This window comes from Solea senegalensis, linkage group LG15 (assembly GCF_019176455.1).
Source record: "Solea senegalensis isolate Sse05_10M linkage group LG15, IFAPA_SoseM_1, whole genome shotgun sequence".
In the NCBI taxonomy this organism is placed as follows: domain Eukaryota; kingdom Metazoa; phylum Chordata; class Actinopteri; order Pleuronectiformes; family Soleidae; genus Solea; species Solea senegalensis.
Genome location: NC_058035.1, coordinates 14,333,259 through 14,357,104, shown reverse-complemented (window position 1 = coordinate 14,357,104; position 23,846 = coordinate 14,333,259). Strand labels below are relative to the sequence as shown.

The following is a 23,846-nucleotide window of genomic DNA, read 5'->3' as shown; positions in this document are numbered from 1 at the left end:
ACATCGATGTACTTATTTGCACACTTACTGTATGCTCAATAGATAACATTCAAGCTGTCAGTGTGGGATCAATACCCGATAGTGCACACGTGCATACACGTGCACAAACACACACACACACACATAGTTTTTGGTCCAGGTTTGCTTCCTGCCTCTCTTTCTCTCCAAGTTCACAACTTTAACCTGTGACAGGGACATTACTGTCTCACTCTGACAACATGGAGCAGCTTAATGTTTAGCCCACACACACACACACACACACACGCACACACGCCCAGGGAAGCATAGGGATTACAAAGGCACATAGATTCATATGCTGCCTTGGGATGGAGACGAGAAAACTAAGTACGAAGAAGCCTCACGGTAGCTGTGACCAAGGTGAGTATTATATTCTTCAATTGATAATTCTTTCTAAATGGACACTGGAAGACAGCATTTTTGACACTTATCTCTGTTGTAGTCCTAGTGAGTGAAATGATGCAGTTGTCAAAGGTATTGTTAAAATTTTGTGGACTATAATTTACATTGAGAAGGAATACATTGACAGTCAAGTAAGTGATATACTTTTTTTTTTTCAACACAATTTTCTGGGTCAAGATGAAAACCTGTTGGAGATATTCTGTGCCTTTAACTGACCTAAGCTGGGCTATTAGGCTGTTAATCCACACTAGAGATTACACATTGTGTTCTGTGGAGAAGGGACATATAACATTTGCAGTGGATCATCTATAGAAAAATTTAATTTAAAAAAAAGATGATGGTAAAAGAAAATACTGAAACAGATATTCAGCTCACAGTAATACTTAGTTATCCATGCAATGACTCATTAGACTGGATAATAAATGACTGACATTGTGAAATTATGATGCAAAATATAGGTAGAGGTCTTGAATAAAGGCAGTTTTTTTCAGTAAGAAAATCAACTATGCAACAGTATAATTTGCAATCATAGACTGAAAATTTGGACAGGTAATCACAGTATATGTTTCCACTACTTAGTTTCAAATTGATAACAGGTTTTTAAACTTGTCATTATGATGTTAAAAATGGTGGCACAGTAATGTTGTTGCCACTGGAAAGGATCTACTGTATATGCAGAGTATGTGAGCAGCCAATAAGAACACCCACTCTCCCTCTGTGAACCTGACTTTGCACTCCAGACATTTTGACAGGTCACAGTAGATCACAGGTTCCATTAAGTTTCTTAGTCAGGGTGCTTGTTGGTTCACTGTCACACTGCCTTTACTCACATGATTGAAACAGAGCCATTGTTGATCAGGATAAACTTGGGATATAAATTGATTCATCTGATAGCTAAGACTGGGCAAATAAGATCACTTAGGTTTGTATATGAAATGAGTAAATGGAGCCAAGACCTGACAATTATTATAGAGATCCAACAAGAACACAATGAGCAAGCACTTTGCAACAGTGGAGAGAAACTCCCTTCTAACAGTAAAAAATCTCTGTCAGAACCAAGACTCAAAGTGTACGGCTATCTACCTCAACCAACCGAGACACAATTCTGATAAGAAACTGTAAAATTACAACTTACGGTTCATTCAATTTAATTGAAAAGAAAGTGTTGGTTGTGTCTTTAAGTTTCACTCTGAACTAAGAATTCTTGCTAAAGCTAAAATATAATCATCATGCTTATAAAACTATGAAGAGGGCCAAAACATGGACATTAATGACAGTTTCTTTGTGACAGGTACCAGTGCTGAAAATGAAGCTCCAGCAGAACAACTCGGCAACAGCTCCAGTCGTCCTTTCTCTGTTTTAGTACGTCTGTATGTGTATGCGCTGCATGGCTGCCTATGTGAGGTGGCCTTCACTGCTGTGTGGGATTGGTGCAGAACCCAAGACAGGAGGCTGGCAGGTCACAGCAGTCTATGGGCTCTGCCCATGTACGCCACAGCAATCTATCTCATGGAGGGCCTGAGAGCATGGCTGCTGGGTCAGCGTCATCCACTGCCTGTGCGGCTAGCGGCCTACACTCTGTTCATCTACCTGTGGGAGTTTAGCTGGGGGGCCGGGCTCAGGCTGCTCAGGGCCTGTCCCTGGGACTACTCAGGTTTTAAGTACAACCTGGGAGGATTGGTGACTCTGGAGTACGCACTACCCTGGGCTGTGGCAGCGTTTATAGCAGAGCAGCATGTGATCAGCAACACTCTGAGAATAAGACTGCTCAACTGAGCTGGTATCAGTGTGTTTTCAAAGATGACCACAAAACATTGACAATTTGTGGGAACTTCTTGTGCTTGTTATTTTCATGTAGTGACCAACTTTGCTGACCATATTTTATATATTATATTATATTACAATATTAAAAGAAATTGTGTTGGGTCTTGATTAAGTCCATGATGCCTTTAAACAAAATCTCCAGCTGTTTATTTGTTCTTCGAGTACAATTTGAAATCAACGTAGGTATATTTCTTTGACAACTGAAAGAAACTGAGGTGTATCTTAAGACATTTGACCAGATATGTAACTACAAAAAAATGCACATTTCAGTGTCATTTCCAAAGCCTTCTCATCAGAAATGATTGTCTGTTGTAACAGAAAACACAACATAACAAACATGACAACTAAAATCATGCAACACAGACTCAGTGTCTCTAAAAACAAGTATTAGATGTTTAAGAATTTTTAGAAATTAAGGTAAAATGCATGAATATTTGCTATGTGATACTGTAAATCAAATTTGATTTAAAAGGTTTGTGGCTATGGGAATGAATACGTTCTTGTCTGTGTTTTCTTGACTCGGGGTTTTTATAATGGTAGGAGCTGGAAGGCCCCATGTAGGGGGTGGGTTGGATCTTCTGTGTTTCCTTTTGACTGCTTGGATATGGAGTGCTGACAGCTGAGTTAGTGTTTTACCAGAAATTTTAGTCGCTTGAACCCCAAACCTTGTGGTTTAAGGTTTGGGGTTCAAGTAAGTAAAAACACTAAAAGAGCAAGGTTCATTTTCATTAACACATAATAGAAGCTTGTAACATATCAGCGAATGATTTACATGTATGATTGTACTGTATGACATAGTGTTACATAATCTACTTGTACATCTGTGGGTCGTTTTGATTACTTGCATTTGTAAAATAGAGCTTCTCCTCCCCTAAAACACCCTATAATATATTTGTGAATCGACAGCTCATGGTCTCTTCCGCTCAGGGTTTTGAACCACAAACAGAGCAACTGTCCCCTCATCTCTCCACCACTGATACCTACAGGAGATTAAGACAGTGAAACATTCATCAGTTATTCAGGTAAGTATCCAGACTTAGGTTGGTCATAGTCATTTATATTGACTCACTGGCTCTGTTCAGGAATAATGAAACTGTCTCCTGCAGAGAGAGTGAACTCCTGCTTATTCATAGTTAATCTGGAGGATCCTTCCTGAGAGACAGAAAGAGAGCGTGAGAAGGTTGATGTGAGTGTAGAAGAAAGATGGACAAAATACAGAAAGTCAGACATTGATACATCACACTCTTGGACAGCAGCTCTAAATCTGTTCATGCTTAAGAGGTTACAGGGTAAACTGCACATACCAGCTGCCAAATCCACACATCACTCTGTGGCACTGTTGTTTCTGTCTGCCCTGGTCCAAACACCACTGCCTGTTTGGGTCATAAGAAAAAAACTTTTTTTTACATTTTCTGTATCACTATAACGGTCATTGCATCGCATGTATTTGTATCATCTGTCTGACAGCTCCAAATGGGATGAGTACAAAGTTGTGGGTGGATGTCGTGTTGACAGTACTTTCATTTTGATTCTTTCATTTATACAGAAAGAATAGTTTATGTTTCTACGTCAGTTTATTTTTTCACCACTGTAACTCTAAAATATCCAGTATTTACAGAAATGCTGAGATTAATTTATTTCTGATTCCTGTAAGTGTACTGTAAAAGCCATTCTAAAGCGTTGCCTTATCTAGTAAATATTAGATAAAGTAAATGTTACGTTCATAATGTGGCTGCTACAGTATGATACAAAATTGTGAATACCTCTGTCTCAAACGGAGTTCCAAAAATCTCAATGGATGTGCCTTTGGACAGTAATGGCCTCTGTTTGTCCAACCAGTCCTTGAAGGAGAATGGCGACATCACATTCATGGTGTTCATCTGGAATGGAGGCTGTCTGAAGACTTCATCTATTTACCAAATGACAATTTACAGGATTTAGACACAATCTCATAGTACCTAGTGGAAATTTGCAACAGGAATCACAATTTCTTTTTAGACCAACTCACTTGGATCAGGCTTTCCTAGTTTGCACTGCATGGATCCCATGAACCTGTACATACAATTTTAACAACACTGGCTGTAGTCCAAGAAATAAGGTGAAGTACGATGGTGTATACATGTGTTGGAGGAAAGACATCTCACTCTGTGATTATTGGCACCAGCTGGGTCCCAAGATTCTGACAATAAAACCATTTCTCAAACAGAATATCAGTGGTGTTGTCCACATAGTACCTGAAAGCAGCAATACACAGCAGTAACAGGTGATTAAGGCCACTTTGGATAACTTAAATACCTGCAAGAGAAGAGAAGAGAAGAGAAGAGAAGAGAAGAGAAGAGAAGAGAAGAGAAGAGGAGTGAACCTCAGGCAATCAGTCTCAGTCAACAGCCGTCTTCTCTCCACCACCAGTCCCACAGTGTTGGCCTGTCTCTGTGGGGAATGAGGGATCCGAGCTGGCAGCAAAAACATCTACAAATGGGGAAGGAATGTATGTGATGCTGAAGGAAAGTGTAAGTGTCACAGAGTGTCAACTTTTTACTTGATTTATTATGCATAATATAACATAACTCACCTCTCCCTCTCTGATGTGTACATCCTTGTGCTTTTCATTTTCAATCACCTTCAGACACATGTCTCCTTTTAGCTGATAGAACAACTATTTCAAATTGGAAGCCAAGGACAAAGAAGAATTAATGGAAAACCCCACTGATGTCATAGTCATTTCTTTCTGTTGGGGATACTATCACATATCTGTGCTAAAGCCAGGCAGTTCAAAGCTACATTAGTTGCTGTAACTCAAAAAAAGACCAAACTGATGATAGGAAGGGGTTTTTTTCCACAAGAAAGAATGTGTAAAATACAAAGTATGAATGTTCTGTCACTTATTAAGTGTAAACTGCAGAACTGGTGTGTTTACATTTTTAAAGTAGTGCAGAAAATCAAACACAACTCAAAATGTCACTTAGATATCATTGGTCATTCTCTCTACCTTGAAATCATTAACCTAAAAAGCAAAGGATTCCAACAACAGTCGGACCCCACAAAAAAGGTACAGCAGTCTGTTGAAATGATTTGATGCTGAAGTATTGCAACAGTGCAGTGGAGTTTGCCCCTGGCTCAAGGGGGAATAGTTTAATATAACTTTTAAATAAATGCGACCAAAAACAATTCTCTCATAGGAGCTAACTTTTATGCGTTTTCAACCTCTTTGTAGAATCAAACTTACCTCAAACTTTACCCCCATATGTTTGTATTAAACCTCAGTTGGTGGCTATACTATTCACTTTTTAAGATTTAGATTTAGAAGGATTTAGAAGTCGAGAAGCACACTGCTCTCATAGCATGAACGATGCATGTCACTAAGCACTAATTATGGTAAACTACCAAACAAATCCACTATACACATTTAGCCAATTTATCATTTCCTTAAATCTTCTTGTTAATTAAGAAAGACTGGTATTTAGAAATCCTGTCTTTGACACATTATGTATGTGCTATGTTCCCGTGTCCTTAAGTTTGCATGAAACGTGTGTGTAGTGTCTCCAGATTTGAGTAAGTACATGTTTGTGGTGGAATTATTAAGACGTATGAAATAAATTAGAACCGTGTTCTTACCTCCTCCCCCTCCTCAATATGATAATCCCTCCTAGTATTTGGACCTCCAACAAACATGATATTCAACTGCATGAAGTGCCTGAGGAATCAAAGACAATCACTCACATGTCCTGACATTGGAAATGTATTGTTGAGTTAAGGCACAGGTCACTTATCACATTATTGAAGCCTTAAGTGATGCAAAGAGAAATTTAATTACACACAAATGTGACAATGAAGCTAAAATGAAAACCATAGTGCAAAAGCTTTATACTCACATGAGCTTGTTGCACACTGGTGGCAGGAACGCATTTTCGTTTTCTGCAATCCACTTTTCCACATTCACAAGAAGAGGACTGTCGCTCATTTTATGATTTTGACTGAGCTCTGTTTTGTAATATTACGAATCTGACCAGGCTGCTAGTCTGATCTGTTCAAACAATGAAACTGACACTGAAAGTCCAAAATGCAGAAGTGGTTGTAGGTTGTAGAAGTGGGGAGGAGCTTTGTAAACTAGACAGGTCGAAGGTTGCTTGTACTGTCTTAACTATTAACATGTTGTCAAGCTGCAATAGGAATGCAGCTCTATAGAAGTCAAACCGTGCAGATGCAGTGGGTTTTACTGACTAACAGATCCACTTCAGACAAGAACAGCACATTAGGGCCTTTTCTGGCATCAAATCTGAACTTGATGGGACCAGTAGGCCTCATGGAGGCCAAAACCTGGTCCTAATAAGACAGAATCTCATTTTTGAGGAACAGGTTAATTTTTGGGTTAAGATTTGAATTGTGGTAAGGTATAAGGCTGGGTCCAAATGAACAGCATCCCTGCCCTGCCCTGTCCTGCCCTCACCCCCCACATAAAAAACAAACCGTCATCCAGTCCCCAATTCAGCCAACATTATATTAATGTTAATAAATGCAGACCATAACACAAACGATATTAAAATAACATCAATAATTCCTTTGAACCCACTGCACCTTGTGTAAATATTGTATGCATTTTTTTATATCTTAGGTTTTTATTTTCTTATTTTATATTATTCTATTAAAATGCACCAAAACACCAAGTCAAATGCATTGTATGTGTAAATGTACTTGGCAAGAAAAAACAATTCTGATTGAAATGAAAGCAAAGCAACAACCCAACATTTTATTTTATTTTACCAACAGAATATACTTTTTACATTATTTTGTCTTGGTCACAAATGAAGTACAATATGTCACTGGATAATTGTATTAACCTGTGTTTAAGGAGCTACGTAAGTTAGTGACGAGCTCTAATGTTAATAATAATCCCCAGCAGGGTGCACACCGAGAGGTTTAATGCGGCACTCCAAAGTTCAAAGCTCCCAATCACAGTTCAAAGTTCTTCGACACAGGTCTTCATTATCATCCTTATTCTTTTATCCTAATCTTCATTCCTTAATCGTGGATTATTCCTCTCTCTCAAGGCTCCTCTCGTCTCCTCAGCTTGATTGTTCTTGTTTGGTGTCCCTAACTTTAAAAGGGACTTCAAAATGTGACAGGGAACGTTGAACTGTGAAGGGTAGCAGCCTGGTGGAAGTTATCGGCTCATTTCCACTGCAGGTATGAGACATGAGGGGGCTCCAAGCGATGTTATTTTAAGTGATGATGACCCTAATCTTTATGTGATGTCATCGAAATGGCTTTGAGTCAAAGAATGCTGCTTTCACACTGGACGTGGAATGTCAATTTGCAGTGTCACTGTGTTTGGTGTCACATATTTGCAAATGGTGAGTCCACATTCCCAATAACTGAGAAGCGCAATAACTAGACCAGCAAGCACATAGCAACAGGTACACTGCATTTTTTAAATTGACCAAATACCAGTATTTTATCTGTAATTACTAAGTAAATAAAGAGGTTTTCACCTCAACCAAGCTTGGTTATTAGAACTACGCTGATAGAAGGCATATCCTGAAGAGCAATTTAAACTTCCCACACACCTTACAGATTTTTTATCCTATATTTAAGTCACTGAGACGATTTCTTTTTTTTTATTGCACCTTAACGAATAGAACCATAACATTGTTTTAGTGGTTAAGTCGACTTAGTTGGCTCTCTAAAAAGTTTTAAGTAGAACCACTTAACATAATTTCTAATATGCTGTATGCAGTTGTTATAACATGCTAACAACAATTACCCATCAGTTTATATTAATTTACTTACGTACCGTATCCCAAATGTATAATGCATTAGCTTTAGTGATCCCTCACTAATGCATTGTTCATGTATCTCGTATTTTACTGTATTTTTACTCCTGACCTGACCCACCTTGGGTGAGAGAGGTGTCATGTAGTAGCTACAAGCTAACTACGCTAAAATGAGCAACTCGCAGCATCGAGGCCTCCTCGGTAATCACGTGATTTGTGGCCTAGTGAGGAGGCGCCTCCCAGGTGCTGAGCGTGCGGCACGCAGACGCCGTTAGATTTGTAGTTTTGAATAAAACGTCCCCACAGCATTTAAACTTTTGCTTGGCAACTGGCATTCCAAGACGCCTGTGCGTTTCGTTCATCGCTTAGATATGAGTGTTCTCTCAGGGTTACGGACTAGCGTGTTATTTCACAAGAAGTGATTCCGGTTCAGTGGGAAGGTTTGAACGGCTCTCTGGAAAGAGACCATTGTTGTAATCAGGTCGAGGCTGCTTCAATTTCCACTTGCCGACTCTTTTAGTTTTTGTTTTTCTTGGGTTTACAGCTGGAAAACTGGACGAGCGTTTTAGAGTGTCATGAGAGAGATGTCAAGGTAAACATTGCACGTGGTACATTCTTCTCTGATGAAGGTTTTTGTTCGTGTTACAGAAAATCCTGAAGAATAGGCTAAAAGCTAACGTTAGCTAACTGTCACAACAACCAAACAAGGCCCGTGGCCGTTGTTTCTTGCTAGCCTCGCTTGTTGCTGGGTGACCTAAGTGAAAACATGCCTAAATTCGAGTTCACTTGTCGATTATGTTTGATAAAGTTTAAACTTGTAAATAAGTATAACTGGCAAGTGGGTCATCGGTCAAGCAAATTCTTCCGCATCGACTAGTGAACGTTTGCAAACTTGCTAATTTTGCTAACTTGTTAGCGCTTCTAGGATGTTTGTAGCATCTCAGCTAAGGGTAATTTGCCACCCGCTGACGTTGATTAGTATTTTATTTACAACACGTTTCTGCACGTTATGTTAAATACATTCTTCGGATTTAGAGTGTGTCCGTAAGTGTTGATTTGTTAAATTGCTTGTTTAACTAATGCACATTTAGCGTATTGGTTTTATAGCATGTAGCTAAGTTTTTAAACATGGGTTCGCGGTAATAGAGATGGGAGGTACATGTAGTACCAGATACACGTTACACATGTGGCCTGTTGATTTGTCAGTTCCCAATCTTGTTCATTACACCTGACTAACTTTAAGAAATAGTGACATCAAATGATGAACGTAGTTACAGTGTGGTATAGTGTGGTGTGGTTGTATAGCCGCTGTCATTTCATGCACTACACCGTGTTTCCCTGTTGTGTTCCCTCGCAGCACCATGCCGGGTGGGCAGCAGCCTCAGAAACACTATGGTATCACTTCTGCCATTAGCCTTGCACCGCCACGAGAAATTGACCACCAATACACCAAAAAACTCTGTGATGCTATGAAACCTTTTGGGGTGTTTGAAGATGAAGAAGAATTGAACCACAGGTGAGGATCAGTTCATACAATTGCACATCTATGTATTTTATGCTATTTCGATCCGCATTGTGTTTTTAAGTCGCTGTATGTGTAGTTGCCAGCTGATTTTTATTTTTTACTTATGTTTACATTTTTATTAAGTGATGCTTGGTATGTGCAATCCCTCTCCTATAAATTACGTTACTGATACAATTATATTGTGTCTTATTTTATTCATATAATTATATATATATATTTGTATGTATGTATATAGAGAGAGAGGTCATCTATTTCACATACCTTGCTGCTTTGACACACAAGCCAATTGAATTTGTAATTGTGCAACATTGGGATGTTGATATTTATGTTGCTCTTGTTAATGTGTACAACTGCTATATGTGCCTTTAATTGCCCCTTGGGGACAAATAAAGTGCTTTGAATGTGTGGTGTTGTAGTGTGAGTGGTGGTGTGGGATTCAATTCGAACATATCAGGAGACATGCATGATTTTTGAAAAAAAGTGATGGCACTTGTGCAGAGTCTCTCATTTTCAGTTTGACTGTATGTTAAAGGAGTGTGTTATGAGAATCTCCTGCTAAAAATTGTATCTTATTTCAGGCTTGCAGTTCTTGGAAAGTTAAATAACTTTGTTAAAGAGTGGATTGCAGAGATCAGTGAATTAAAGGTATGTTTTGTTGTGGTATTGTATTTAAAATCAAAAAGCAATAAATCACACATTCTGAACTTCTCAATCTTTAAATCAGTTTGTAATTTTTTGTGGAAAGGGGGAAATAGTTACGCTGATGTAAATGTTTATGCTTCTCCACAGAATCTTCCACCATCGGCTATTAGCTGTGTTGGGGGAAAGATATTTACATTTGGCTCTTATCGTCTTGGTGTGCACACAAAAGGTATGTGTGGCTCTTCAGTCAATGCAGCTATGTCAATCACCGTCACTACTGTGATTACAGTTGTTAGAGAATATTAAACTGATTAGAACATCAACCTATTTACCTCCTAGATTTAAAAGGACCAAAGAGTAACAGACACAACAGAGCACGACTGTCATACAACACTTGACACTGTCTAAACATGCAAACATCATTGTTTTTGAAAAGTTCATGCTGACCACACCAAAGCATGTGGCTGGCATTGTCATATTCATCTGCTGTTGATGGTTTTTAAAAGGGCCAGTTTGGGGTTTTACGGCTGCCTAAACACTACTTTCGACTGAAGGCATTGGTATAATTGTGTTCTTGTGTATTCACCTAAGTATTTGACCATTTGTTGTTCAACAACACTTACTTTTTGTCTGCTAACAAGCTGAACAATTCCGATATAGCCAGTTCCATTTCTGGATAACTTGAGTATGAAACCTGCCGAATAATTTTCCTCTTAAATGGAGGAAATTATTTATATCCCCGTTGTGAATCATCTGGATTGTAGAGGAGTGCAGACAAAAGAAAAGCTGCTGGAAAAAAATGTTGGTGCATAATATCTACTGAAACAAGTATAGGCCAGCATAATGAGCAGAGGAAATATTGGCAGCCTTTCACAGCTGCATTAGAGCTCTAACTTGTCTTCTGTTTAAAAATGTGATTGTTTACCCTTTGATGCAATTTCCCAGTCTACAATACTCCAACCTCAAAATGTAACACTAATTGCTGAGTAGTTGTAATGTTGTCCTTGGCTGCCTTTTAACAGAGTTGACACAAGGTCTTCAGTATCTAGCAAAGTTATACACTGTATGTTGTTTTTGTAGAAAAAAGATTGGAAATGTTTCTTATTTTAATCTTAGTGCCAGAGTTGTTTACCGTTGATGCTTCACTACACTCCCCTCAACTGTGTATGCAACAACTTTGTTTATTGTACTTTTATCAGATTGATAATGAAGTCCACTGGCCATTTAACCTACCAAGAAACACAGATTACACTGATAAAAATATCTTTTTGTCACAGGAGCTGATATTGATGCCTTATGTGTGGCTCCACGTCACGTAGAGAGAAGTGACTTTTTCCAGTCTTTCTTTGAGAAGTTGAAACAGCATGAAGAAATCAAAGACTTGCGGGTAAGTCTCTGGTGCTTTTACAGTGTTAAAGCACGTGCCAAAAACTTATCTGTAGGAGTAATGACTGTTTGCTGTAAAACAATGTAACAAAACTTTATGTAATAAACATTTAGATACGTTTTAGAACATTTAGCTGTATGTACCAAGTTTCTGTAAAAGTAAAATGTATTAACTTGCATTAATAAATATTAATTATTAACAATTGACAGACATTGGCTTGATTAATCGGTTTACATTTCCTGCATTTGGTGTTTGTGGTATTTCATATCATGATATTGTCAGCTGTATGTGTTTTGTCCTTGATTATTTTTGACATTGTTATCTTTTGTTTTGTAAAGGCTGTTGAAGATGCTTTTGTACCCGTGATAAAATTCAAGTTTGATGGAATAGAGGTAAGTCACTGTGGAAACCAAGTGTTCTGTGTTCTTAACGTCATATGTTCTCAGCGACTGATCGTATTACAGGTTTCAGTGTTACCTAGTGAGTCATATGGATAATGCACAACCAATTACAGACTGCCTATTAATGATGTAATTGTCATTTTTGAACAGATGTAGAAGATCAATATTCACTTTTGAATGGATATGCCGTATCTTCCTGTATTTGTGTCATTTTAGATTGACCTGCTTTTTGCCAGACTGGCCTTACAATCCATTCCAGACAACCTGGACCTGAGGGGGGACTCCATGCTGAGAAACTTGGATATTCGATGTATCCGCAGCCTTAATGGTACTGATTTTACAGACTGATAGATTTGTTGTTTTAGCAGTGCTGCAATGACCATACTATATAATTATTTCTTAATTACTTTATTGGAGCACTAATAAATCAGTCTTTGATAAATGTCAATGTGATGCCTGTTCGATAGTGTTTGACATTTGTAAAAAAAAATTTAATTACAGGCTGTAGAGTGACTGATGAAATTTTGTACCTGGTGCCAAACAAAGAAAACTTCAGGCTGACCCTGAGAGCCATCAAACTATGGGCGAAACGTAAGTAGATCCAGAACTACTTAAATTGAAGGTCTGATTTTACGGTTAAACGTGTTGTAAGCATTAGCTCATCATATTCTCCATCAAAATGAGAATACGGTTGTAACACTGTCATTGTTAAATTATAAGATAAATGCATGAAAGAGACCGTACCAAGTTTGAGGAATTTAAGGTATGTTGACCTTCAGTAGCCCTGAGTTGGGTTTTTTTCGAAAGTGATATTGCCTCCGTTGAAACAAAAACAAGTTTTAGTTCATACAATGAAAAAGCAGAATCCTTTTAATATACATATTTTTAAATTCATGTCAAGTGACCTATTGCAGCAGAAAAAATTGCAATGATGTGTCCTATGACTGCAGGTCGTGGGATCTACTCAAACATGCTGGGTTTTCTGGGTGGAGTATCATGGGCCATGCTTGTGGCCAGGACCTGCCAGCTCTACCCTAATGCTGTCGCTGCAACACTCGTTCACAAGTTCTTCTTGGTTTTCTCTAAATGGTAAGAACCTGATTCTTTATAACTTTAAGTTAATTTTTGTACCACTTGATGGCAGCATTGCATTAGCTTAACCCCACTTTCATCATTTCCATTCTTCAGGGAGTGGCCAAATCCTGTGTTACTGAAACAGCCCGAGGACAGTAATCTGAATTTACCTGTGTGGGATCCTAGAGTGAGTATGACACTACTGTCACATTTCCCTGTGTTAATTATTTTGCTGTGGTCGTGTGTGTTGGTATGCATGCACAGAAAATACCGTCTGGTTAGAGAAGAGAGTTATGACGTTTGTTTGTATTGTATAGTAAGTCAAACAGGCATGAGAACACATACATTTATTAGCCTTTTTCACTGCAGCCGTTAACGACTGGTGGGAAAGCATGGGTGTTACTGATAACAGTAATGACTATTTTCAGTTTTTCAGTTCAAGTAGTTGGTATGCACCCGTGCTTTTCCATTGGTGTGATGTGAAAAAGGCTGCTGTTGAAAAAGGCCAATTGTCTTATTTCTTTTCTCCTCATTCCTTTGTCCTCATGTGACCACGACATTGATCGGGTCACCCTTCACGAGTTCCAAAGCTCTTAAGTCTGCTCGGAGGAGGCTTCCCAAAGCAGCTTGGAGCTGGGAAGACTTCCTTCTTGGACATCTATTCAGAAAGAGGCATCTCTTCAGTAAAATGCATAAGCAATTAAATAGCACAGCAGATTTGATATTTGTGTTAAAATCGCTTCCGTGTCTATAGGTCAGTAGCAGTAAATGTTTGTGACGGATATTGTCATGACGTTACCTCTTGTTTGATGTGCAAGAGACGCTACCGTTTGATATTTGATTTTTTTCTACTCCACGCTTTTAATATATTTATTTGAATTTGTTTTCAGCATTTTTCATAATAAATCAAATTAATCTCTCCCAAACCTATGTGTCTATTGCATTAACTGAAAACGCGTGTCATGTGTGTCATGTCCCTTCAGCAATAAACACATTTTAATTGTCAATTGTTGTCATGAATTCAGTCATAGTCCGGCCAATCTTAAACTGAAAGTATAGTTATACAAAGTAAATCAATTCTCAACTGTTAATGCTATGTAATTGTTTCTGTTTAGTATGATACATTATAGCATAAATACACAAGAGTGTTTTGAGCTGAAATGTGCACAATGCTTTTTTTTAATATAAATCCTTATAGAACTAACCCTGTAAAATGTGTAGTTTGTGCTTCATTATCTTTCAATTTATTGAATAAAATGCAAATGAGGGGGATCTGAAGACCCCCTTATTTGTATTAGAGGTAAAGTAAATTGGGGTGGTGTGTGTGGGCATGAGAGAGTGACTGGGATACCAGGCACTTGTAGCACTTGATGAATGTGCTCTCACATGAGTTGAAGGCCTGTTTCCTACTCCAAAGCCAACCTTCCCTCCCCTGTACCATATTTTTAGGTGAACCCATCTGATAGATACCACTTGATGCCCATCATCACACCTGCCTATCCCCAGCAGAACTCCACATACAATGTCTCCACATCAACACGCACCATCATGAGCGAGGAGTTCAAATATGGTAATACAGAATGTAGTGCAACATAATGCTGCACAGTATATTCTTTGCATCATGTTAATTTGTTTTGTCTGCATTGGTGGTGACTATACATTTGTAATGCAATACATTGGCTAAATCACTTGGCATATTGAAATTGTCAGAATGTATGTATTTAAATGTGTGTGTCTCTGCCGTGACCAGGCCTCAGCATCACAGATGAGATTCTTCAGGGAAAAGCAGAATGGTCCAAACTCTTTGAGCCACCCAACTTTTTCCAAAAGTACAAGTACGTATTGAATCATTGTTAAATCTGGACAAATAGAACATGTCAGACTGCATGTTTCTCTTATTTATGTATTTTAAAGATCAAGGACTAGGTTCTGTTGCCGCTCATTCTCAATGACTGGAGCCACAGTCACCTTAGCACTGATGTGATGGAACACAATGATGCTGAATCATGATTGTGTGTGAACACTAGAGTCAAGATTGATGAGTCTTGCAGTTTAGTAAAGATATTGGTCACAAGATCTTTATACCAGAACAGCAGTCATGTAAGCAATGATAATTCAGTTGTTTGAAAAACCTGTGTGTTTTTTACAGATACAGCGATCATTGGCCTTACCCCTTTTCTTTTTTCTACTGCAGGCATTACATAGTTCTCACTGCCAGTGCATCCACAGAAGAAAACCACTTAGAATGGTGAGTGTTGAGGGACTCTTTCTTACGTTGCATTATTTTTTATTTCAACTAGGACAGTTATGCACCATTCCTTAAAAGAAAAGTCAGGAGATGATTTGTTTATTAGTGGCGCTGATGTGATTTCTTTGCAATTTTTTCCTCTTAGGATCGGTCTGGTGGAGTCAAAGATCCGCGTTCTGGTAGGAAACCTGGAGAGGAATGAGTTCATCACTTTGGCTCATGTCAACCCCCAGTCCTTCCCCGGGTCCAAGGAGAACCGCAATGAGTAAGTCTACTTTTGTCCATATGGATGGATCGATATCAATTTTATTGATCTCATGTGAAATTCAATTGTCCAGCAACATATTTATAAAATATTTAAGACAGATTTTAGTAATCATTATTAATCAAACATGCCTATAAGACTAGTGCGGTTTGATAAATCCTTAAATCCACTGTTGGCAAAGGTTACTAATCAGCAGGCATATGTACTTAAATGCCTTAATTTTGAACCTTGTGTTTTTCAGGAATGACTTTGTGTCCATGTGGTTCATTGGGATTATCTTCAAGAAAGTAGAGAATGCAGAGAGTGTGAACATTGACTTGACATATGACATCCAGTCCTTCACAGACACTGGTAAGTCCTATAATAGAAATGCTGTGTAGTAATCTAGAAAATATGCACCTTTTTTTTAAAGATGCAGTATTTTTAAATTGTATTCAACTTGGTATATTTCTTTAGCCCTTTTTTTTATAATTAAAATATACTCCAATGTGTCAGATATAGACATACTTGTCACATTTGTCTTTTGCTGGGACAAATGTGTTTTACTTGCATTTGTAAATGCTGTGTTCTCTGCAGTGTACAGACAAGCCAACAACATCAACATGCTGAAGGATGGGATGAAGATTGAAGCAACACATGTAAAAAAGAAACAGCTCCATCAGTATCTTCCTCCTGAAGTGGTGCAGAAAAAGAAGAGGGTGAGATGTGCTCTCTAAGCTCATTGGAACAATAAACTTTTATGTATTTTCGTTCCCCCGTGGTAAATGTCATGTGTGTGTCTCTCCCTGTCGTCTTTTCTGCAGAGCATAGCAGAGTTGAACCGTAGCTCTAACGGCGGGAGCTCTAAGCGGATCTCTCTGGACAGCAGTCACCTGGACAGCTCCAGAGACACAGACTCGGGGACACCTTTTAGCTCCCCAGCCGACAAACCTTCCAAACCTGCATCTGACACAGATGACAGGTATGATCGGCTTGAGATTTATGTTTCTGTTTATTGCTTTACGCTGTGCGTCGAGTTGTAAATCCCTCCCACTACTGCTATGTCCATCTACCATGTGACGTACACTAAATTTTGTTTTTTATTTTTCAGTGTCAGCCCTCCTAAGCAGCTCTTTATAGAAGGCTCCCCAGCACCCAGTGCAGCACCAGCTGCTACAGACCAGGGGATGTCTATTCCTGTTATCGGCTCAAGTGAGTCACTACCACAGTTGTTAAATATAGACAAGATATTTTCCTGTCTAGTGTATGTTGTTTGTAATATATGGTTTATAATTGACAGTCATATTTCTTTACATTGCGATAATGTATATGAAAACAAATGCAAATTATGACAACTGTACTAATTAAAGGGAATGGGGATAGCATGCATGATACATTATAATCAAACTCTTTGTTTTGTCATTGTGAAGAACCTTCAGTTAAAGCAAAGCCTCCTTCCCCACCAGCCAGCAGCAGCAGCACCACCACCACAGCGCTTAGCAGCGGCGAGAATCCCGACGCCTCCAGCAGCCCCAAAGAGGAGCCCAACGGCCTGGAGGACACCGTCAACGGAGCGGTCGCCAAGAGACCGCATTCACCTACACAAGAGGACCTGGCCAAGAGGCACAAAGACACAGAGGTGACGAGGCTGCTCGTAGTTTAGGGCAAATATACATTCAAATTTCAGTGTCTAATTTACAGGTTTCACTCTGCAGAGTAGAAATTCTGACATGCACTGTTTCTGCTTTAGGAGGTGTCCAATGACGACTCCTTATTTAAGGAGCCGTATCCACCATCCTCTGACTCTCATGCACAAGGCGATGGACCTAATGTTGTAGGTGTCCTCTTGTCTGTCTGTTTTTATTGTTTTAATCACGTAAATCTGCACTGAAGAATATAAACATCTGCTCATCTGTCCATTATCAGACCCCTTTTTCTGGATCAAAAGCTAAACCCATTCCAACAATTGATACCTCAAGAACACAGGTGACCGCTTTGTTTAAACCACGATCTGCTTGATACTTGAATGCTTTGATAATCATGACCCTCTGTGAAATGGTTACTAAATCAAGTGTATCTGTGTTTGCCATCACAGAGACTTCCCAGCATGGAACTCCCAGATGCCTCCTCCCCACTCCCAGCCAGCAACAGCTGCCGTGTCGTGAAGAATTCAATTAAACTGGCCCTCAACCGCCACAAGTGAGTGTCCACTTTTATTCCAGCAGCAGCAGCAGCAGCAGCAGCAGCAGCAGCAGCAAGGCCACTGTGTGCTTGTTTTTTTCCTTTGTGAGGTGTTTACGTTGTCTAATTGTACATTTCCATTTCACGCAGCATCACACCTCCCAAGGCCCCAATGTTTGAGGGAACCCTTGCCACGGACGCTCCTCCTACCAGTGAAGAGAAAGGCATGTCCATTCCAGTCATTGGCTCAAGTGAGTTGTAATGATGTCATAAATGTGCTCATTACTATCTTTTTCAGAAGTGTCATTTTAAGAAGATTTGAGCGTCAACATAAACACTATCTTTGTCTTTTGTTTTCTCTCCGCAGAACACGTGTCCTCCAAAAGCGTGGCGCCGCCTGTCGGCAGCTCCATCCCCACGTTAGTGAGTCGAGGAGCTGACCCGCTTAATGGAGCATCTTCCAAGAGACCCCTCTCCCCCTCTCTGGAGGAGCAGGCCAAGAGGCTGAAAGAAACGGAGAAGGCCAGAATCCACATATCCTGAACACGACTAACAGACTGGATTCACACACACACGTGCGCGCGCGCAGGTGAGGCTTTACAGTCAGGTCAAACACAGAGACAGTGACTTTACACGAGGACAGGGAGTGCGTCCTGATTAGTTAGTCTCGAGAGTGAAGCGGCAGGACAGACGCCTCACCTCAAATCTTCACGGATTACAGATTTGCCAGTGGATTGGTGATTTGGTCAATGTTGCCTCTGCCCTGCGCCACTTTCTGCGAAGAGGGCATTTAACACAACTTCATGGAGAAATCTTGACAAGAAATACGCATCATTTTTTTTATACTCTTCTTTCCCTGCATACACTGCAGTAATGGAAAATCACTTATCTTTATTTTTCCGGTTAACACATTTAAAAACATCCCAAAACAGTTAAAACATGCTATATGCACTTCTGGTTTATGCCAATTTTCGTTTTTTTCCTCGTCTCTCCCAAACAGAAACTTGTACAGTAAATGTTTATGTACATAACTTTTTTTGTCTTTAAAAAAAAAAAAGAGCAAAAGATGACTGTTTAAGTCTTTTGAGCATTCTATTGTAGTTTTATCTAAAAAGAAAAAAAAAGTTTAAAAAATTGTAATTTTTTCCCCCTGTACTGCTTGTGCAAAAAGTGTCTCCAGTGCTGGATATTTTTTGTAAACATTGTATAGGTTTGGATATAGTTGCAGGGGCGGATTTATCGATGGGTTTGCTTATGACAGAACAGCCGCGACTCTTTTGGGCCCCTCATGTTTCCCCAAAGAGGACTCCAGATTATTACTGGATGTGCGGTGTGTTGGTGATGATAGATGCCCAGTGACATCAGTGCTTCTCAGGTCAGACCAGCAGGAGCAAGAATACAAGTGACAACAAATGGAAGCATTATGGATTGTTTTGGAACTGAACAAATGGGTCTGAAATTTTATTTAGCTCTTGAAAGGTTTAGTACAGAACATAAGAACTATGTCAGAACGCTCCGCTAATCGTTCCATTCAGCATCGTCGGTGTCACTCGTACTGTCCATTGCATTAAAAGGGTTGATGGGTTTGCTTACTTTTCATGGCGTGTTAAAATCCAGTGTCTGATAAGTGGTTGTCACTTATAGTGAAAGCGGTAGTTTTGTGTTTGAACAGATGTTTTGGTCCTGCAAAGTTCCCCTCCAGTTCAACAGGATGACTAAACGGTAAAATCAGTTCAGGATATGGCTTGTACCAAACCCCACACCACCACCACCACCACCACCAACTCTTCAGCATGGTCTGTTTGCTCACGGAGTCGTGGTTGTTTTTCCCTGTTTGTCGTCCATGAAAGAGTTAGTGGTGCTACGTGAAGAATGGTTGGATTCTTTTCGACAAGTTGCGACAGTTTGTGTGCGTATGCATGCGTTTGTGGTCGAGTGTGTGTGAGCGTGCATGCATAGACGGTGTATGTGTTGGAGAGATGGAATTCCCTTCGCTTTGGGTGTTAACTCTCCGCGCCTCCTGTGGAGGTTCTTAAAGGCATCTCCTGGGGCCACAGGTGGGGGTGGGGTTAGGAGACAACTTTTTCCTGCCCTTGGCCCCGACCCTCCATCTTCATGGTGTGAAGCTGGGTTTCTCTGTGTTGGCCTTCAGCACAGAGCTTATATGTATAATAAGTGTAAAGTGATGCTTAAGAAGCGCCCTCTTCATTGAGGCTCTCTACAGGCTCTTTTTTTCCAGCATCAGTTTCCCCAACAAAATGTACAGAAAACTTTTCTCTTTTTTTTTCAAAACAAACAAACTCATTACTGGGGGTTTTCTTATCACTTTATTTATATTTGCATATTTGTATCGTGATCTTTTTTTAATAGCATTCATAGCAGGTAGGACTTTTTTGAATGAAATCTGCACCACTCTTTCAGACAACCCGTTTTTCTGCTCAGAAACATTTAACAAAACAGGCCATTTAGATGTTTGTTTCTAAAATGTATTGAAAGGGTATTTTTGTATGTGTTTATCACTTCCTTTAAATGAATCCGTACACCAATTAAACCCCTAAAAACTACTCTGGAGTCTGTCTTTTCTTCTCATTTTTTTTTACAAATGTTTACATTTAGATTTCCAAATGTTAGGAGAGGTTTTTGCACTTTCGTTGAACTTGTTGAGATAAAGCTGCATTTTCGCTGTCTACCACATGAAAACAAGAGATTTTGCCTTGGAAGGTTGTAATACAGCTGTTTGTGACAAAGAGCAGATTTATTCAAACAAAACTGAAATGTACAAAAATAGAAGTCCAATATTTCCAATGAAAATGTGTTATTTTCCAAATCCAGTAATTGATGTAATGTATGTATGCACTTACATGATAAACAGCGTAATGGACAATATCATATACTGGCTAACAGCATCATTTATGGTCATACCTAATATATACGCCACATTTTAAATGTCAATATCCTTTGTTTTCTTTTGATATTTTTTGGAACAAATGGCTTCAAAATCCTTAAATACAAGTGCAAAAAAAATGTGTGAAATAAGCTGCCAATCAAGTAACGGCATTTGCACAAATGGCATGAGATGATATCAACTGACAGGTAGTGAAAGGCACAGTAAACACATTTCTCATAAAACACACAACCTTTGTTAAAGCGCCAAAGTGCAATTAAAATATATATATTGGCACACAAATATCTGGTGTATATTTTCATACATCAGCTGATGGACTTTCTTACACAACTCTTGAGAACGTCAATAGCTGTGAGAAGATTACATTTAAATAAAACCCATAACCCTTGTTTAATACTAATGGTGTTTAAATGACAGTTCTCCTACCTAGACAAGTCTGATTTCCATGAGATGACTAAGTAAATAAAAAAACTAATGATTTAGCAGGAGAAACACTAACCAAAAACAAAACGTTTTGAGATTTTACACAAAGCATCACCATGAGATGTGAACTGAGACAATTTTGACATGCTTTATAATCTCCTGAGCATTGAAGTGCAAAGGCTGCTACAATTGCTTTTTGACCATTAGAGGGCAGAAGCTATCACTTGCATGCCGACTGTAACTATGATGTGAAAACCACTTGAAGATACATATACACCATTATCTCTAAAGTGACACTCCTCCTGTAAGGAGATAAAATAGCCAACAATGCTGGTCTTACACACAGATATTTGTTGGCCTTGCTTTCATATATCATTTTCAGAGAGTAGTTCTTGGTAGAGATCAGATATCAGGTACAGCAGCTCTATGATAGGCTGTGTGGTTAAATGAATTGTAATCATTTCAACTTGAATGTTAATATGAACATTTGTCTTTTTTTCATTTTTTAAAAAGTACAAAAAAAGCAACCAAAGCTTGACCTTTCTATAAGTTTGTGTGACACGATTTAATCATAGTGTGGAAGATGCATTTATTTCTTCCTGACATGTTTTGAAATGCATGTCTGTTCCCATATGTGGCTGCAATAACACCCTCTTCTTGTAGCTGTCTCTCTTTCTCCCCCCCTTTTTCATTCTTCCTCTCTTCTCATTTGCGTCCTGCTTTCAGGTTACTTATGTAGTCTCTGATGGTGGTTTCAATGTTAGGAACAGCATAATTCTGTGCTGCATAGATCCCTGTACATGTTCCTACGGCAACACCCAGCAAAGCTGAGGAGCGTAGCTTAGCAACAACGTACCCGGCCAGAAAACCCTTCAGGAAAGGAGAGGCAAGGAGACTGCCTCCCTAGAGAGGAAAGAAGAGGAGAGATCAGATCAGGTACTTGGCAGTGAGAGCAGTAGTTTCATATGTACAACTGTGCACTGGCATCAGGTTTTTAGTTTTTAGAGCTGGCTGTGGACACAACTCACTGGAGGAACCCCACTATGTATCTCATCCTCCACTCGTCTCTGAATGTCCTCCAGTTGATCCTTCAGCTGACTCAGAGGATCCTACACACAAGCACCAACAGACACAGACAAACAAACTGTTACTTTTGGTTTTAACAATTCCTAGCTAATTATATCAATTTAGAGTAATGGTTTTCTGTGTGCATTAATGTGCACAACAACCAATGTTCTTTCTGGAGCTCCCTGGGTGGTTCTTTACAGCAGCTCGTACAGTCATAACATCACAATTTATAAAAGACTACACCCATAAGCCACACCGGTAAATCTCGTTACTAGTTGTAATATTATGCAAAGTCAAAATAATACACCTATGACATACAACACACTCAGTGAACAACAAATCAGATTAGATTCAAGTGCTAACTGATGTAGTTTGCAATTATTTAGACTGAACAACCATCAAAACTCACTGCACGCACTATAATTAAGTTAATCTAATTTAGTTCATCTGCATTCAACATCAGTAAAGTTTCTCACATGTGTAATCTTTGACACTGTTAACATTGTATATATTGTATAAAACAATATATCTTTCCCTTATTGTTTACATCAAACAACCTGCAAATGTCATGTCATTGCATAATAGTTGTATCTCTTCATATTTCTGTTGGGACCAGTAAATGTCTGAATCTGAGACAAAATGATTAATGTACACAAAATACTAAGCGCTATATTTCAAAAGAAAACAAAACAATGCAAGGTGCAACAATGTAGCTGGGTTAAAAACAAGGTTAAAACAATAAAAAATAAATAACTAAAAATACAGGGAATAAAAGCTGCCCAGGCTGAAACATTGTGATAAATACCTGAGACACATACACACATAAATACATAAGTTCAATAAATAGAGCCCACAGGTGTATTGTGGACAACAACCTTCAAGTTAAACTGATTCTGTATTCAATGTGACAGCACAAGGAACAAATGACTTCCCAAACTTAACTTAAACCTAAGTGCTCAAATTAAAAACGTTTAATTGGCCTGTTAAGCTGTGTGTTATCAGTTGGACACTAGCATATCCCTTAGCCCATTTTTAACTGGCTTTTGAGTGTTTTATATCAAACAAAAACACTCATATATGTTCACTATATACATTGTATGTATGTGGGCAGGCTAGTTAGCTAACGATGCTAGAATAGCTTGAAAACTATCTGCCTGTCATTTCATTTTCATTCACAAGCGAAGGTGAATCAATGCTTGTTGAAAGGCGGAGTAAAATGGACGTATTTGATAAATAAATTGGTAAAGCTGATAAACAACAGGAGACTTGTTTGACATTAAAAAGTTGCGGACCGACCTTGCCATTAGCCATTGCTTCCGTAATGTTATTGAGCCACTTTCTTCTTCTTGTTTTTCCTCTACTTTGTTACCAAAAGGTCTACTGCCCTCTACTTGTGACAGCACGACACTGCATAATGATGCTCAACAGCAACTTCACCATATTGAAGTGAAACAAAGACAGTTCAGACACTAGGATGAAGAGACTGAGTTAAAAAAAAACTGAGGGGGAAAACCTTTCTTAGAATAAAATAATAATTGATTTAACCATAGAAAATGTTCTTCTAAAAGGTTAAAATGATGGTTATTAATTGAGTGTTTTTTTCAATAATTTTTCAGCTTCCTAAATTATTTTCTGGTTTCTTTGCTCCATATAACAAAGAAATTTTGGTTTGTGAAGACATTTGAAAACATAATTTCCATGATTTTTTCAACATTTTCTGACATTTTATGGAC

General features: G+C 38.8%; 4 protein-coding genes across 5 annotated transcripts; 2 read left to right on the top strand and 2 right to left on the bottom strand.

Moving 5' to 3' along the window:
- Positions 1-231: 231 nt before the first annotated feature.
- LOC122781743 (transmembrane protein 229B-like) lies at positions 232-2,566 on the top strand. Its single transcript, XM_044045715.1, has 2 exons — positions 232-378; positions 1,712-2,566. The coding sequence occupies exons 1-2, from the start codon at positions 327-329 to the stop codon at positions 2,194-2,196; spliced, it is 537 nt and encodes a 178-aa protein (XP_043901650.1). The 5' UTR covers positions 232-326; the 3' UTR covers positions 2,197-2,566.
- Positions 2,369-8,241, bottom strand: haao (3-hydroxyanthranilate 3,4-dioxygenase). Its single transcript, XM_044045714.1, has 11 exons — positions 8,036-8,241; positions 6,117-6,268; positions 5,860-5,938; positions 4,817-4,900; positions 4,607-4,713; positions 4,389-4,478; positions 4,253-4,296; positions 4,008-4,153; positions 3,549-3,617; positions 3,314-3,396; positions 2,369-3,224 (listed from the first exon to the last, which is right to left on the bottom strand). The coding sequence occupies exons 2-11, from the start codon at positions 6,203-6,205 to the stop codon at positions 3,152-3,154; spliced, it is 864 nt and encodes a 287-aa protein (XP_043901649.1). The 5' UTR covers positions 6,206-6,268; positions 8,036-8,241; the 3' UTR covers positions 2,369-3,151.
- Positions 8,242-8,277: 36 nt separating this feature from the next.
- Positions 8,278-20,281, top strand: papolg (poly(A) polymerase gamma). Of its 2 annotated transcripts, none has more exons than XM_044045712.1 (24): positions 8,278-8,607; positions 9,373-9,531; positions 10,119-10,185; positions 10,330-10,411; positions 11,460-11,569; positions 11,908-11,961; positions 12,187-12,298; positions 12,472-12,561; positions 12,921-13,059; positions 13,159-13,231; positions 14,494-14,614; positions 14,795-14,879; positions 15,239-15,292; positions 15,438-15,557; positions 15,799-15,908; positions 16,134-16,255; positions 16,361-16,518; positions 16,648-16,748; positions 17,003-17,175; positions 17,287-17,370; positions 17,463-17,522; positions 17,632-17,735; positions 17,868-17,968; positions 18,085-20,281. In XM_044045712.1, the coding sequence occupies exons 1-24, from the start codon at positions 8,591-8,593 to the stop codon at positions 18,258-18,260; spliced, it is 2,472 nt and encodes an 823-aa protein (XP_043901647.1). In that variant the 5' UTR covers positions 8,278-8,590; the 3' UTR covers positions 18,261-20,281. The 2 variants fall into 2 exon arrangements, with proteins under 2 accessions (XP_043901647.1, XP_043901646.1); XM_044045711.1 differs by having other exon boundaries at positions 16,967-17,175.
- Positions 20,282-21,579: 1,298 nt separating this feature from the next.
- LOC122781744 (SLC35A4 upstream open reading frame protein-like) lies at positions 21,580-23,487 on the bottom strand. Its single transcript, XM_044045716.1, has 3 exons — positions 23,410-23,487; positions 22,074-22,154; positions 21,580-21,948 (listed from the first exon to the last, which is right to left on the bottom strand). Exons 1-3 carry the CDS (start codon positions 23,422-23,424, stop codon positions 21,751-21,753), a joined length of 294 nt encoding a protein of 97 aa, XP_043901651.1. The 5' UTR covers positions 23,425-23,487; the 3' UTR covers positions 21,580-21,750.
- Between the last annotated feature and the right edge of the window lie 359 nt (positions 23,488-23,846).